This window comes from Rhinolophus sinicus, linkage group LG04 (genome assembly GCF_036562045.2).
Source record: "Rhinolophus sinicus isolate RSC01 linkage group LG04, ASM3656204v1, whole genome shotgun sequence".
Taxonomy (NCBI): Eukaryota; Metazoa; Chordata; class Mammalia; order Chiroptera; family Rhinolophidae; genus Rhinolophus; species Rhinolophus sinicus.
In genome coordinates, this window is record NC_133754.1 from 40,663,287 (window position 1) to 40,681,126 (window position 17,840).

Genomic DNA, 17,840 nt, shown 5'->3' on the forward strand with positions numbered 1-17,840 from the left:
ATACTTTTATAGGCACTGTAATAAATTACTCTACCATTTTAGTTAATATCTTTCTACATTGTAGAACTCTTAAGATTAAATTGATTGAGTTTGGCCTCAAAGTAAATATATCGCAGCAATTTTCTCTATAAAAATCAAATGCCCTTACAACATAAAGGCCTATCCACGAAGTGCCAGTGTGAACAGGTAAGTGGACTTGTTAACCACTGAATTATGTTATAAATTTATTATAGTTTATTAGAAAACAACACACTTCCCCCACCCCACCCCCCAGTGTAGGTTTTGAAAAAGGAATCATCTGCATAGCTGCTTCAACTTTCCACTTTACCTTCATTACATCTATTCTCTCTTCACAGTTTCAGGAAAGGTTTAAAATTAGTTACCCTATTTTTCCTTTAAACAACCAATTAGATTTCTCCAAGCAACTAGTCAGTTGTTTAAAGAAATGACAATTTCATATGATTCCATTGTTTGGGCTTTTACTTTACAAATTCCTTTGTATGTATATATCCTTTTAACCAGAAGTACAAATGGTGAGTATGGATTTGATCTCCTTTTTTTTTCTCCCCCATTTTAGTTGGCTCTAACTTAGTTATTAGAATAATTTAGGCTTTTCAGAATTTTTGTAAACTCTCATTTAAGAACTAGGACACAATTAAGATCAATAAGTTCTAGAGATCATTGTGCCTGTATACAATAATACTGTAGCGGGCGCTTAAAAATCTGTTAAGAAGGTAGATCTTGTGTTAAGTGTTTTTATCACAATAAAATAAAATTTAAAAACAAGTGCATTTCAGGTACATTATACACTTAGATAAAATTACATTGAATTTGAACAATATAGTGATATCTACGACTACTAATTAATTTTTTCCCTTTGAAACAGAAGCATAGTTTCCTCTCCCCAGGAGCAATGAATACACACACACATAAACATGGGAAGTAATGCAAGAAACTTATTTTTCTCAAGACAAGAGTATTTATGCAATTTAACCAACATAAATAAAGCATCACCACTTTGAGAATTTCACATGATGTTTAAAAAATTGAGTTTTAAACCTTTTATAAAGGAACTTCATCAATGATCTTCAAAATGCCCCAAATATAAAGGTTTTGGAGAGTATTGGCAAGTAACAAGCTGATTTGGACTCTTCCATTTTATGTACCCCCCAGAATATATTTTAATCAACTTTTTTTCTTAAAAGAATTAATAATGGTTATTCGCATGAACAATGACCAGACTCAGTGCATAGGAATTTAAATCAATTAGCCAATTTTATTCTAAAATATTCTCTGACAGCAAGTAGTACTTACTTCCTCATAGGTGTGGCTTTAGGCTCAGTAAGGGAGAATGTCAGTTTTATTCATTTTTATATTGAATTAAATTCTGATTCCTTCCTAAATTATAAAAATTAGCAATTTGTAACTCACAGCCAGCCATAAACCTACCTGCAGCTATTTTCCTTGTCCCTAAGAGCCAGGGGCTGTTTCCACATTAAAAGGAGCTATACAAGATCCTTCTTAGAAACACAAGTGAGATGGAAGCTAGCACCAGAATCTTGATGTGCAGCCTTGATTCGCACAAGGCTTTCTTCCCTTTGTGGATTCCACATCGCACTGAATAGTGGAAAGGTGAAGGAATTACATCAGCCAGAGTGTGCTGGGCAACAGTCAGACAAAATCCTCTTTACGACACAAGCATTGGTGAACTCTCCTGATGGGTCTGCTGTACATTACAGCGTGTTTTGACCGTTTATAAACAAGTCTCATGTTACCTACTTCTGTTTCAATTTTCTCCTGAAAAGATGTTTCTTGAAATTTATAAGAAGCATGTGTCCCAGAAAAGGAGAATAACTGGAAAAGACTTCCCTTAATTTCTCTGAGTGTTTCAGCAAAGAAAAAGGACAGCATCAAAAGATTATCCCAATCACCCCACCCCTTTCACCAAAATGAAAATAACTATCAAGCTCTCGGAGAGTTGTTTCTTAGTACCATTTAAAATTAGTCCCTGTGGTATTAACTTTGGGATCTGTTGGCAATTGTTCTTATATCAGTTATTGTAAAACTGTTTTCCATGTGAACTGGTAATTATGGGGTTTTAGAAATTAAGCTTCTAACACCAAGCTGGGTAAACTGCTACTAAAACATATATAAAATAATTGACAACAAAACAAAACTCACTCTTAAAAATACATCAATTCCATCCTTTAACCTCTACTATCTTTATAAGGAACTTGTACATTCTTTTATATCACTAGGAAACATTTTCATTTGTTTCCGTTTATTGGAAGTAAGAGTTCCATTCCTCTAAAATTATATGGGAATGAAAAGCAGTTTCGGTAGTCAGTAGCTTTCAGACATACTACCCAAAAGTTATTTTTATTATCCAGTAATGAATGAATATAATTGTATAAATTCAGCTGCTGATGGAAAGCTGACTCATCAGGGAATATCACAGTCCTTCCTGCCAGCAGCCATGATTTGTTGAGGATATAAGTGTCATGAACTAATTTGGTTAACAGTCTGGTCCACCATTACACATCTCCTGTTACCAACACTCGACCTAGCAGCACTTCAGCCAGTTACTGATTTTCAGTTAAATAGGCCCGAGGTGATGATTTGCATGAAGGAAGAGATTGGTTCTATTCCTTTTTTCTTAACTTTCTACTCTGAATTCTCCTCAATAATTGGATAAGAAAACTATGGTTTTTTAAAGAAAGTTCCACTGGAACTTCATTGGATATACAGCGTGTAAAAATAAATCAACACAAAATAGTGGATCCAAGCGTACAGAGGTATTTCAGATTATTCTTTGTAAAAAACAATTAGCGGTACAGCTCAGAAAATTAGAGCACAACATGCTATACTATATGGCTCCTGAACACACTTGGGCAGGAAGTATCTGTTACTTATGCCAGCTGATTCATTAGAACAAAAATGTAGTTTAAATTGTTTATCTTAGAGGAATGTATTTTATAAAAGTAGATTAAAAACCAAAAACCAGACAGGGAAGTTAAGTCATCAAGTTGATGATGACTTAGACCACTGAATATCCAGTAAGTATTCAATATTGTACTGTGTGTGCAGACTTCTCAAATATTCTACTGGTCATTCTGAGGAAGTTTGGGGTGGGGGTGGGTGGAGTGCCAGCCTACAAAGCTAAACGTTATACCTGTGCTGTGCTACTATGTATAGAATAATCTCTCTTTCTTTTTCCTTTAAATTTGTTTTCCTCTTGCTTCCCAGAGGATTGTGTGGAGGACAATGCAACATAGTGTAAGCTTTGGTCTTATTCTTCCTTTCATCCCCATTTGTCTTCATACAGTCATTCCCGAGAGTTCCTGAGAAATTCCACCTTCACCTCCCCTTTCCAAATTGTCTAGAGAGCAAATTGAACGCTGTGCATGACCAATGGGCTTAGTAAGCTTTTCTCTACTTTGTTCTTATGGTTAACAACCATTTTGTATTATTTCCCAACAGCAAGGTTTTCAATCTAAGCTTCGTGTAAGACTAGCTCATTTGGTGGCTGATTGAAATGCTTTCCCAATTTTCAGACTATGTGTAGTCTTCCTGAAAAACTAGCTCTTCCCTGATAGACTGTATAGGTTTTTTATTCTTGTGCTGAGTGAATAATTACCTCGCTGATAATAAAAACAAACTAATATCAGCTCTCGTGCGTAAGAAGTTAAGTTTTCCATTAGCTCGGACATAGGGAATTTAGAGGTTAAGAAATACTTTGTGGTATAGGTTGTTTACTTTTTTTCCTTACTTGAATTTACTGATATTTTTTAGAGCATTTGGGGAGGGAGCATAGGATAGTTTTCCTACAAGGCAGTTTGTACTGGGACTGAGGACAAGAAGTCCAGGGTCCTCTGACCTGACTTCATATATGAGCCATAATAATTATATTGTTATCTAATCTGTTTTTTCATAATACCATTCCATGCTGGTAATACCCCATAATAAAAACCTGAACCCATAGCATCGTGGACCCAGGAGAGAAGATGACTCTCTTTCCCCCAAGAGAACTGACATGTTGAACATATTGGAATGAATGTAAATCATAAAATCTTCCCTCACCCCATTTCATCTGCTGGACTTCCCTGCTTGCCTCCTATAATGGGCACATGATGGGCACATATTTATTCATGCAGCGCACCTATGACATCATGGTGCTACCTGTCTGCCTGGCCTTAAATTCAGGCAGTGGTAACACTATGTCTAGAATTCCTCCTTTCAGATTTGCTTAGGAAATTGTTCCCTGAGTGGTATTCCCATTCATCATTCCAACTCTCTGAGCCCAGGGCAGTTTCGATGAGGTGAGAAAGTTCAGAGGTAAGAGGTAAATCTGGAACAGGAATTTCTAGAAGGAAAGACCTTGAGGAAAGAACAGGGGAATCAGATAGCTTAAGGTTACCTGATATTAAATGGGAAATGGGAGGAGAAAACATCACGGAGGGACAAGTCAGGATTCTATTAGTGTGATCCAATTGATATAACTACAGTAGTATGTGCCTGCCCCTTCCCAACACATTCTCCTGATAAGTCCACATTTTTCCAGCAGTTTAGCCAGTCCAATCTCCTTATCTGATGGGTATCTTGATCCTTGTAGCTTCCCCCCAAGAGAACTGACATGTTGAACATATTGGAATGAATGTAAATCATAAAATCTTCCCTCACCCCAGTTCATCTGCTGGACTTCCCTGCTTGCCTCCTATAATCTTCTCTAGTAAAAAAAAAATCAGATGTCTATTATGGGATATGATTCTTTCCAAAGTACAATACATCTTCTGAAATTCATTAGTATGCCATTGGTTAAAGTGTGTTCTTAATATTATTGCACATAGATTTAAATACTTTCAAAATATCAATATAGGCACTTTATTTTGTTCTGAAACAAAATGGATAAAGCAACTCACATTCTGGCATCATTTCCTGCCTGATGATTAATACCAGTTTCAGAGTAAAGTGCTGGTCATAAAAATGTTCTTCCATGCCTCTTTGGGGCCATTTTGGTGTGATTTAGGAAGTCTTGGTTGTAAGGATTCAGGAAACTGTCTGTTGTTCATTTTAAATTGCCATGGCATTTCATTGTCACCTCAAAGGAGTCCGCATCCGGCTAAGTCCACTATTTTGCATTTCAAAAGGATGTCAGGCTGTGTTTAAGAAACTGCTTTATTATCTACAGCCTCAGCCACTGTCTTTGGGTGAAACTGGTATTTCCCACCTTCTACTTTCTCTCTCTCTCTCTCTCTCTCTCTCTCTCTCTCTCTCTCTCTCTCTCTCCAGTCTTTGCTTGGCCTGAACAAAAATAAATAAATAAAACCTCAATAACAGCAGTAGACCAGATTCTCCACTTTAATTAGTTTTCTAAAGATAAATGGGTCAAGGCCAGATTGGCTTTCAGCCTCTGCTTCAGCTGAATAAATTATGCCCCATTCACCCCAGAAAACAAAACAGCTACTACTCAATCTACTTCAGATTGTGAACTGCCCGGTCTTGCCTGAACCTGCTTTATCTATTTGCTGCAAAACCCCACTGAGCCACCCCAGTTTCATTTTCAATGAACCCTTAGTAATAACAGCAGCAAAATACAGTGAGCTTTCAAAGCAGGGAGAAAATACAAAATACTGAAACCAAACCACCCAACTCATTCGGTCTCAGTTTCTGCTTTCTGCCCTTCTCTAGGTAATATCAGCAGCATGTGGGAGCAGAGAGTCATCTGACACAAGCTTCTTTACATTTAGGGGGCTTGTGGCTGATGAGCCCAAGTGGCGACTGTCATAAGAAACCCATATAAAATGATGGCTTATCTCCAGGACATTCTGCTTATTCCACAGGCTGGAAGGATACACAAATCTAATTCAATGGTATGCACTGTTGGAAACCTGGGTTGAATGCCTGCTCCTTATGTGGAATTTTGAGCTCATACCCTATTGACAGTGGACTGTTTTTACATCCTTGGGAAGCTATTATTTCAGGCTTGTATAAGAAGACTGAAAATAGGAGGCGCATAGATCTTTCTCTCAGCTCAGGCGAGGCTCTGTTTAATTGCACTGGGTCATATACCACAGGGAGAAAGAAGAGGAATAACCACGCTGGCTGCAGAATTCCCTAGGAGATGCTAAAGCTCATTGCACACCACTGCCTTAGACACAGTCAGACAATCCTATGGATTCCAACAAGAAAGTCAAGTCATGCCACATATTTTAATTGGGGAAAATTTTGTGTAGCTTCTATTAGGCAAAAGTGGTCTGAAATCATTTTGGGGGTAATTTTACAAAAAAAAAAAAAAAAAAAAATTTGCAACTCGGTGTTAAACTCTCCTTTGTCCTCAGAACCACTTAAAAGAGACTTTGCTGACCTTTGACTGTATCATAAAAGAGAAATGTTACACTTTAAGACCCCAAATATGGCTATATAGATTTTATATCTATTTTATGGTATGTTGATATGCTTATTTTCCCCTTCAGACTTGAACATTTCTTTCACAATTCCTAGACTTCCACTAAACCCAAACTGCTGTATCCTATAGGTATCAATCAATCAACAACTATATTTATTATCTTCTTCTCTGTTGCATAGCACTTAGTAAAACTAACTACCATGTACAGTCTACATCCTAGCATATTGTTAGTGCTAGTGTCATCAAAAAGGCAAGAATTACTGTTTGCACAAAAATGTTGCTTATCAAATTACTTCAACACACTGTGTCTCCTCCAGGGAATAGCATCTAGTATAGATAGGGCCTCATAAAAACGCTAGCATACAGGAAAGAGGAATTTGATTTTATAATCTAACGTAGACTACACCCATAAAGAATATGTGGAAGGTATATGAATAAATGAGTTATCATTGACCAAATATGCAAACTGAAAACATTAAACATCTGTAGCCTCTTTAATATAGGCCATATCTTATAGCTCATTCTCCCATCTGATGCCAAAATTTTTGCACATATCTTGTACAAATTAAACAGAAACTTTGTTGTCAATCCTGTGCAGGTCAGATGAACGAGTCCATCTGCACCCTCATTCACAGTATTTGTCCTATGTAATAGATGTTTTGGTAAGTTGATTATGAAAGCCTACATACACAAGCCAGACTACACTGCTCAAACCATACATTTAAAAATATGTTCATGAGAGGTATCACTTGACATAGATCTTTTATTAAGTTATTGAACAGTTTTAAAGGACCTTTTGTTCATCACGGAAAATCTGCAGTAATTTTTTTTCTCAGCGCTGTCTGAGAGATACTCGCACCACAACTCCCAAATGTGATGTTCACGCTTATGGGAGATAGAGCTGAAGAAATGGGATATTTCATAAATACTAGTTTTGATGTATTTGCTGTATAATCAATCAGCTTTTAACTGGCTCTGGGGCCTATGGAATACATTTGAAAGCATTGGGAATTTGGCTATTCCCATAACATACTTGGACACTCTTTAATGCTAACAATAAACCTCAGGCATAAACATTGTAGAGAAAACCAGATGAGAAGAAACCTGTTTGAATGAAAATTAACTTCCCTTCATAAATGTTAAAAGTAGAAAGATATCTGCAATATGCAATAATTTTATTACTTAAGCTCATTCATGGTCATTATTATCAAGGGCTCTGGCTGCATGAGTATTTTCTTACTAAAATACTGGCCAAGCTATTAAAAAAAAAAGAAAAAGTCAGGTTTACAGTAAAAATGAAATAGCAGCTGCAGCAATACCACTATATTGCTGGCTAACAAATCGTTTTTTGGAAGGTGGGTTTGACTAACATCTTTGGAAGCTTTTCCAATACTGTATTGATCCGGACAGGCCAAGCTAGGCAATGTAGCACCTGCAAACACTACCACCATCCCCAAATGGCTTGTAGCAACACAAGTTTATTTTTTGTTCATACCAAATACCATTTTGGGTTGGCTGTGGGTCAGTTACACATGACCATCACCCTCACTCCAAGGCCCAGGGTGACAGAGCAAGCATGAGCTGGAGCTTCACCTGTTACAGTGACTGGAAAAATTCAGAGTGTAGCAAAGGTGGCTATTGAAGTCTCCATCCACCTGGAAGGGGCACAGCACACTGTTCACATCTCATTGGCCAAGGCAGGTCACATGACCAAGTCAAGAAGGCAGGGATGTGTGTCCCTCTGTGTCTCACACAGAGAGTGAAAATGGACATGTTAGTGAACAGTAATATTGTCAACCACAAACACATATGATCAAGGCAAGACTTTAAAGTTAATAAAAATCTATTTCATTACTCTCTTCAACTCTAAAACAAACCTTTTTGAATAACAAGAGAAAAATTCATTATTTATCCAATAAATATTTATTGGGCACTAATGCACACCTATGATAGGTGACTAGAACATAATCAAAGAGCTCACAATACTTTGGGGGATGACAGAAAAAACTAGCAATAATTTAAATCAGACCATGTTCTGATAAAGATTGCATTTAAAAATTTTTAGAATTCTAGGAGAAATCTAAGTTCTCATCACAAAGGGAGTGTCTACATGCCCTAGAAAACCAGGAGCATCTCGTTCCATGTCAGGTTGATTTTTAGCATTGATTTTACTTATGTGAACTTAGCATTCAGTCATAATTCAACCAGAGCAAAGGAGTGTCACCCCAAATCTTAAGACAGTATCTCAAAGGAGTATATAAAAGTTGTTACCAGTGAGTAGGAGAAAAATGGCAGTAGAAAAACAGAATGAGCAAAGACTATTTTATTACCAGCATTTAAATGTCTTTCAAATCCAGGCAATATATAGGTATTTTAAATGAGACTTCGATATTGCATGTCGTGAGTACTGCACTTGTCTGACTTAATGTCATGTTTGCTTAGGCAAAGCAATTTTTCTGTTCTTCTTTCTGGGTCAAACTAGTTGGAGCAAATCAAATTGTTCTCCCTCTCTAGTTCTTTCATACATCATCATTTGAGATCACCAAGAATTTGCATATTGGAAACTACAATATCTGTTTATTTCTGAACATCGCTCGTGAAGGAGAACACTTTTCACAGATTAATCAGGGAAATTGCACAGGCTGACAGCAACAACAAACTTATCGATAGTGATGAAGGTCTCAGGAATGTGTGTGCCGTTAGCTTCTGCATGGACTTATTTGCAACGTCGTAGAGCTCTGATTCAATTGGAAGAAAAATTATGATAGAAATTCATAAATTATTTATGTGTAATGATGCAGGAAAACAATGACTTTGTAAGTTTTATTCTAAGGTACTTTGACCTAAGAAAACTCTCCAAAGCAGCTTGCATTCATTTCAGTGAAGAACACTCAGCTCTGCACTTGAAAAAGCTGAGCATTTCCTTTCCTTGCTCTTTGCAGCTCCTTGAGTGCTAGAGAAAAGAGGTAAACATGCAGCAGACAGAGCAGGTCTGGGAAGAAAACATAAAGGCAGCAAACTGCCTTAATTGATCTCCACACATAAAATCCGAAAACCAAGAGGCTATGTTTAGTGCGAGACATGTCCCTACGAAAATGTTTCCAGTTACTCAGGAAAATAAAATCTTCTTTATACAAGGGTCTTCAAGGAACCAGAAATATTTCATTAGGATTTTAATGGTGAGGGCTCAAGTGAGAGAAATTTTGTCCTCTCTTTTGTCAGGGTTTCTAAATAAAATAAAAAGTTGTTTATAGTATTTTCATTTTAAAAAAAAGTTTCATTCCTCATGACTCTGGATGGTGAGAAATAAAATGAATCTTTAGGAATATTTTTTTGAAGAAGTTGACTTTGGATAACTTTGATTATTGTATGACAAGAAAGTGGCGTGTGTGTGAGTGTGTGTGTGTGTGTGTGTGTACTTTATAATTATGATACACTCCTTGTGACAAGTAATAGTAAGTGACCAACCCACAGATTGTTACAGTTATTTATCAAATTGTAGCTGAAGCATGACACTTTCATATAAATATCTGTGATTCATCACTACCTTTTAAAATTCAGAGACACCCAGTTGTGAACGAAATGTGACCACCAATTTCCAGTTCTTCCTCAGTCCTCACATTATATCCTGCCCTCAACTTCACCCTCCTACAGAGAAGTGCCTCTCCTCTCTGCTTCCTGGAAGAGTAGAGGGGAGAAGACAGGATAAGGTGACCCTTTGCAGAACAGTCTTCCTATTAGATATATTTTCACTGATTGTTTTTTCCCATTGGCTTGTTCATCAGTTACTTACAGAGGTATTTCACTGTGAAGGAAGATTTATCTCTTTCTTCTTGTAGTTCTGTTTTTATTTTATATATTTTGAGTCATTTATAGTTATAAATTTATCTTCCTTGAAAATTGACCCGTTCATTATTTTATAGTGATTCCTTCTCTCTAGTAGTAATTAGTTACTTTAAAGTCTATTCCTTTCGGATTTAAACTGGTATATCAGACTTTTGTGGGGGGGTTAATATTTGAGTGACATATCTTTTTTTTATGTCTTCACTTTCAACCTTTCTGAGCCCTTTCTTATGTTTTAGATGTGCCTCTTGTAAATATCACATAACTGGATTTGTATTTAAATCCAGACTACCAATGTTTGTATTTTAACTGGAGCATTTAGTTCATTTAAATGTACTTGAAATACTGATATAGTTGTGTTTATTTTTCCATCTTATTTTGTGATTTCTATTTGTCTCATCTTTTCGGTCTCGTTTTTTCTTCTTTCGTATGGATTGACTGAGGATTTTTTTTTCCCATTCCACTTTTTAATGTTTGGACTCTAAATACTTTAGTTTTTATTCTTTTAATGGTTACCCTTGAAATGTTAGCATGTGTCCTAACTTGACGAAGTCTGAATTTAATCAATCCATTAATACCTTTACCCTATTTTAAAAAGACAAAGACCTTAGAACACCTCAGCTCTGATAATTCTCCTCCCAAATTACATGCTATTATTATTGGATAATTTAATTCTACCTTATAACTTTTTTACATCTTACAAGACTTCAGGTTATTAGTATTTTTATTATTTCATATTGGAATTTTTTATATAGAATTAACCACATTTTACCTTTTCTTTGGTTATAATTTCTTCTTGCATCAAGCCATCATTTAGGAATCACTTTTCTTGGTCTGGAATATATCCTATAGGATTTACTTTACTGGGGGTTTTGTTTGAAAGTGTCTTTGTTTGCCCTCATTCTTAGAAGACATTTGTGCTCAATATGTAATTCTAGGTGGACAGTTATTTTCTCAGAGTACATTGCTGCTTATGTTTCACTGTCTCCTGGTTTCCATTGTTGCTGTTGAGACGTCTACTCTCAGTCCTCCTTTTGTAAGTAACCTGTGTATTTTCTTTCAAGCTGCTTTTAAGCTCTTCTTTGTTTTTCTGTAATGTTATTATAATGTATCTCAGTATAAATTTCCTTTTTTATTTATTTTGCTCAGGATTTGTTGGGCTTTCTGAATCTCATGATTGGTTTCTTTTATTATTCTAGAAAATTCTAAGCCATTATCTCTTCAAGTATTCTGGAAAATTCTAAGCCATTATCTCTTCAAGTATTGCTTCAACGTAGTTCACTCTCTCATTCTTAGCTCTTATTCCATAACTGATTAGACACGTCAGATTTTCTTATTCTGTCCTCCATGTCTCCTAACCTTCCTTTGTCTCTTTCTACATTCAAAATAATTTATTTAGCTCCACTTCACAGGTTATTAAATATCTCTTCTGCTATATGTCCTTTGCCATTAAATCTATCAACTGAGTTTTTTACTTCAATGATTACATTTTTCACTTCTAATATTTATTTAGTCCTTTTTCAAATATGCTTTGTCCTATGTTTAATAGTATGTTACTCCTTATTCACATTTCTAAATAGTAGCTTTTTCTGTCTTTGTGTCTGATACTTCTAATATCTGAAATGTTTGCTGATCTCATCTGATATTTCTGCAGGCTCTTGCCCATGATGCTTTGTTTCCTTATGTATGTTATGCTTTATGTGTTCGTTTGTTTGTGGAGGGTTTTGTGAGCTTATATTCCTTAGAACTTATGCAATAGAAAATCTTTATGGCCTGTGGTGAATGGTATTTATATTTCACTCTTATACTAAGGATTGAACCCCTTGGAATTCCATCTTTCTGGGATGTAGACTGGTGGCTTTAGGGAAGCCCTGCACTTCAATCTCCTGGCCCTTGTTCCACCCTGCAAGTCTATCAAAACCAAAACTTCAGGTCATCTGGGTCTAGGAAATATCCTTAAGTCAAATGCCAACCTGAGTATTCTTGTTTTCTTTCCCCGGTTCCTATTTTCACTTAGTTTTTGGCCTTTGAGGATTTCTTACTTTCTTTCCAACTCATTGTTTCCTTTAAAATGTTTCCTATATTTTATGTAGCAGAGTAAGTTGATTTTAGCTGCAGGGTCAGTCAGACCCTATTTTACATACTTCCCTAGAAATATACAGAAAAATACACACACACAGGTACACACAGGGTAATTTCCTCAACTAGCTATGTGTTAAGATCTTTTGATGAAGCATCATACCATTTTGGATCAGAGCATTGGAACAGTTATTTATCTGAGCTCTCTGTTTCTAATAAATATTCTAGGAAGTCCTATTTTGTTGGGCCATATGGTAGTTGGATGCCCTGATCTCATCGTCAAAGGTTGGTCCTGTTCCGTATCTACCCTTAAAATTCCAGTCTGCAAGGTCAGCGGTCCCATCTCAGCACTCTAAAGCCCCTTAAGCCTGAGCTTGCTGACCCCACCCAGCAGAAGAGGTCACACGTAAACAGAGCTGCTGACTTTCAGAAAGGAAAACTCAGGTACACCCTTCCCCTCATCTCCTTGTTGGCATCTGGAAAGAGCTCCTCAGTATACTTACTGACCCAGGCCGATAAGGCAAAGAGAATAGTGAACAGAGCTGGAGATCTCCCTGGAACATCTGAGGGGGTATTGTTGTGGAATGCTTTTCGTGGGCAGTGGGCCTCATACAACTGCTCAGAATCCTTTATTCTGTTGTTTTTGTGGCATATTATGCACCAAACTGTGGTGATTACTATGTTTTCAACCCAAGTAAAATATATATTTCACAGTATTTCATCGAGAATAATAAAAACAGCACAATTTTTAAAAAGTAAATTGAACTATAAATAAAAATAAGAAAATTAAAAATCATGTTTTCATACCATTTTTGTTAAAAGAACAAAGCAGTTTTTGGAAGGAGATATATTTGCCAAGTTTGTGTTCTCTTGGGTGCTAGGTTCAGCTAAACAGCGGCACTGGTGCTGCCGTGGTTACAGAACCAGATTGCTCGAAGCTCTGTCGCTGGCCTTTTCTTCAATAGAACACTCAGAAATCTGCCCAGGCCAAAATCTGGACCTGCTGGGTTAGTGCTCATACATGTAAAGTGCTTAATGGAGACCTGTTCGATTGGCTTGCAGGACACACAAATGCATTTCATTCATTCATTCATTCATTCATTCATTCATTCACTGCCTCAGACCAACAGAGGGCAAGCTCAGGCAACAAAAGTATGGAGTATTTGGCTTCAGAAGGCCTGCATCCGTATGATGCAAATAAGGAATATGCGACAGAGAAAGAAGCCAGCCCCACATGGCGTGGTGGTGTCCACTGCTCGCTCACCTTACTCCTCTCATCTCTCCCAGCCCATGTGAGGAACGTGCACCACCCACCAGAGGCATAGCTCCTTTTTATTGCCACATGTTATGTAGCATAGATGCTAAAGCAAAGGCTTCAGGGGCACACAAGCAATGTTCAAAATTCTGACTGTATGATCATAAGCAAATTACTGTCCAATGGAAAATAAATAGTACCTTCACTATCCTGCTATTATGATGATATCAGCTAATGTGCAGAAAGCTCCTAGCTTAGCTGTTGTCTGCATTAAGCTTAATTATTAATAGTATTGATGATAATAATAAAAAAATAGATTTAGCATGGCTGTTATGATTATTAATCAAAACAAGAACAATATCTAATTTCAAATACTTCAATTATTCATTGGGATTTTGGCTTTAGCCCAAAACCTGCAGGTAACCCCATTGCCCCAGCCCTTGGTCTTTACAGAAAGTGGTTAGTTTGGCTTCCTGCCCCAGCATTTCAGGAGAGCAAAGGCTACAAAAGCTTGTGTCAGTGCCTCTAGGACTTGTCGCTGAGGACTAGAAGTGTAAGCGAAGACTGGCGTCTGCACTGTTGTCAAAGAAAGTTACCGCTGGAGCGTTTCTCTAAGGTACAGTCACATAGCAAGATTACAATGAAAAGTCCCTGGGTGAACATTTGGGAAGTTGATAAGAGAGTTGAGTTCTCTAAAAGTATTTGGGAAGTATGCAGCTAAATGGTGGATGAAAATAACCCGGAGGAATGATGGAGTACAGAGAGGCCAGGGACTCACCACGTCCCCGGTGACTCATCTCCGAGAGGAATGCACATCTTGTGGCCTCCTGTCACCACCGAGGGCTGCCCTGAAAGCCTTTTTTAAAAACATTCAAGCCAGGCAAGGGAGAAATACTGGCAGATGACATGAAAAACCCAAATTAGGTGCTGAATCGGATGTGAAGATGAACAGCATCTGAAATAGCCTTTTTTTTTTTTTTAACTCACTTGAAGGTGAACACAGGGACGAGTCATCGACAATAATTTAACTGTAAAATGATCAGTGCTTGGAGACTAGATGTGACCATGGGGAATGACAAGAAATAGAAGAAGGCTCTTGCAGCTATTTTTGTCTTCCCCCATCTTGACCTCTCCTCTCCTTTTAAAAATAAAGGGAGAAACAGAGGCACAAAGTAATTAAGATTTGTCCAGTGATGGAGCCAGAACAAGAACACAGGTTTCTTGTTTCTTTCTTGGATTTATGTCCAACAAATTGTTCCACCTGCCTATCTTACAAAATATAACTCCAGATTGAAACAGAATCTGTTTAACAGCCTACCCTGGTTCAGCAAATAAGAAGAATGTTCCACATTTGTGGAGTGGTTTAGAATAGACAAAGAGTTTTTACATATCATACCTCATTTGTAAAGCTTGAAACAACTGGAAACAGCTATTTGATGTTTCCCTTGAAGAAATTTTCAGTGTTGGCTTTCTGTTTCCCAAGGGTCTAATACAGCAATCTCCTTGGTCTCTGTGATGTTTCTACTGCCATCAAAGGTCAAACAAGAGGTGAACAGGAATTTTTGTGCATTTACTGCTATTTTGTCTCCTCTTTGTTACCCACACTACAGTAAATCCTCACTTAACGTTGTCAATATGTTCTGCCATTTTAAGCGAAACGACATATAATGAAACCAACTTTACCATAGACTATTTGGCATAAACAGGAATTAAGTGCCTATGAATCTCATCAATGTTATAATGAAATGACAGTGAATGAAACAATGTTATTCAAGAACCTGCTGTACTTTAATAAGATCCTCTGTTTGGAAAAAAAGAAAAACAGAGACAAGGAAGAAGGGAGGAAGGAGGGAAAGAAGAAAGAAAGAAAAGAAGACAGGAAGGAAGGAAGGATATTTTCCTTTCTGACACTTTCTGGTGCCCAGAACAACTTCGCAAAAATCCACACTGAAGCCTGGAAAAAGTACATTATTCACTTAAAAGGAGGTGAAGAAAGGATCTTGGTGAAAGGCTGAGACAGAGGGCAGTGGGGTCTGAATCATGACTATTGTGTGTTTCCAGAATGTTGAATCAACTACGCTCCTAAATTTGCTTTTCATTACCTTGCTGGTATTTTCTCAAAGGCTGCTGGTCATAGGATGAAGAGCCTCATTTTAGAAGTTCTTCCTGTACCAAATAATAGTATTATCCGGTAACTTATTTTTGCTTGAACTGATAAATAGGAGAAAACTATGGCTCTATTGATTTAAAATGATAAGAAGCTTTCCGCACATTAGTTAAAATGTTTCTGGGTGTTGTATAAAGTCCCTCCTGGATTTACTCACTTTTGGTTAAAATCCTTATTACATATTTTTGTCTTCTGTGTCCAAATCATAGCATTACCTTGAATTGCAATCAGCAATTCTTCATCCCTTTTGAGTCACTGGGATGCAAACAGCACTATGATTTATCCAGAAACACCAAAGGCACGTTTGGCTTTGGGCTGACTCATGCCAACTCTAAAAACAAGACCATTTGTTCAGGTAAATAGAGTAAGATGCAAATGAAGCCCAAGTCTTGATCCTTAAAAGTGCTGGCCAAGGCCTCCTTCCCCACCATGAACTTGGAACATCCTCCTTAAGAGGGTCACAAGAGGACTGAGTAAGACAGCACCAAGCCAAGGTGCAGATTCGCCATCACTGGCAGGAAAAAACAGTTCAAAACATTTGCTCTACATTCAGGGATCCTTCGAGTTGGAGGGATGTTAAAATACACAGAGTTCAATACCCTCACTTTACCAATGGGGATGCCAGAATCCAGTGATGAAGTAACCGATGCAAAAATCACACTGGCTTGGGGCTAAGATATTTCTTTGCTTCTCAACTTTGATTCAAGTAATACATACAGTAATGCATTTTTTTTTAAAATAATGTCATCTTGGTTGTAGTAAGCCTGTCTTTACCTCTATTTTATTCCACTAAGATCAGGTAATTTTGGCATTAAGATATATATTTTTTAGAATAAAGAAAAGCCACAAAATAACAGTCACAAAGAAAAATAATGTAAAATCAAATGACAAATTCACTGCAACAAAAAAGGTAGATTTTTTTTCCCTCTTAATAAAGTTTTAGGTTCACAGCAAAATTGAGCAGAAAGTACGGAGAGTTCCCATATACCCCATGTCCCCACACTCCATAAGCACAGCTCCCCCACTGTCAACATTCCACACCAAAGTGGTACACTTGGGTTTTGTTCATTGTGTTTTGTTTTCTACTACAAGTTCGTACCCTTTGATCATCTCCCCAATTCCCCCAACCCCCAGCCCCTGATAACCACCATTCTACTCCCTGCTTCTATGAGATTAACTTTTTTAGATTCCACATATAAGTGAGATCATACAGTATTTGTCTTTTTCAGTCTGATTTGTTTTACTTAGCATAATGCCCTCAAGGACCATCCATGTTGTCCCAAATGGCAGGATTTCCTTCTTTCTCATGGCTGAATAATAGTAATCCAGTGTGTGTGTGTTTATACACATACCACATCTTCTTTATCCATTCATCCATTGATGGACACTTATGTTGTTTCCATATCTTTGTATTGTGAATAATGCTGCAATGAACATGGAAGGGCAGATATCTTTTCAATATCCTGTATTCATTTCCTTTGGATATATACCCAGAAGTGGGATTGCTGAATCATATGGCAATTCTATTAATTTTTTTAAGAACTTTCATACTGTTTGCCATAGGGGTTGAACCAATTTACATTTCCACCAACAGTGCACAACTGCTCCCTTTTCTCCACTTCCTCATCGACACTTATATTTTCCTTCTCAGTGACAGCCATTCTGACAGGTGTAAGGTGATCAGAGTGGTGCACTAACCATAACTGATGACCCTACATTGATTCCTTTTCATCCAAGTTAATTTCAAATTAGCTGGCAAGAGGAATTCTGTCCTAAATGAATTCTGTCCTAAATGCTGCCATTTTCTAGTGAAAACTCAGAAAATGCAGTAGAACTGTGGGTGAATCTTTCCAACTTTCCTCTTTTAGTGAAAATGGCAGGGAGGGAAGAGCAAAGCAGATGGATAAAAGTAAATGAGGAAATCTCTAAGATCCTTTCCAGCTTGCACACACCAGCATTCTGTGAGTCATGACAATTAAGTCAGAATAACTCATCTCTCCTCCTATGAGACCATCTAGAAATGTGTGGGAAAAAGAGAGCCCACATCTCTCCTACTGTTCTTTTGTCAACAATAACTTTCTCAAGGGACT

General features: G+C 37.2%; 1 protein-coding gene across 2 annotated transcripts in view; it reads left to right on the plus strand.

Annotated features, from left to right (window-relative positions):
* Window positions 1–17,840, plus strand: part of GPC6 (glypican 6) — a 1,036,531-nt gene that overhangs the window by 951,247 nt on the left and 67,444 nt on the right. The window contains exon 7 of one of the 2 annotated variants that reach the window (XM_019737185.2): window positions 3,247–3,276. The exons of the other annotated variant lie outside the window; for it this stretch is intronic. Coding sequence (XP_019592744.1) covers window positions 3,247–3,276 — 30 coding nt within the window. The remainder of the gene's footprint in view (window positions 1–3,246; window positions 3,277–17,840) is intronic. 2 annotated transcript variants of the gene reach the window in all.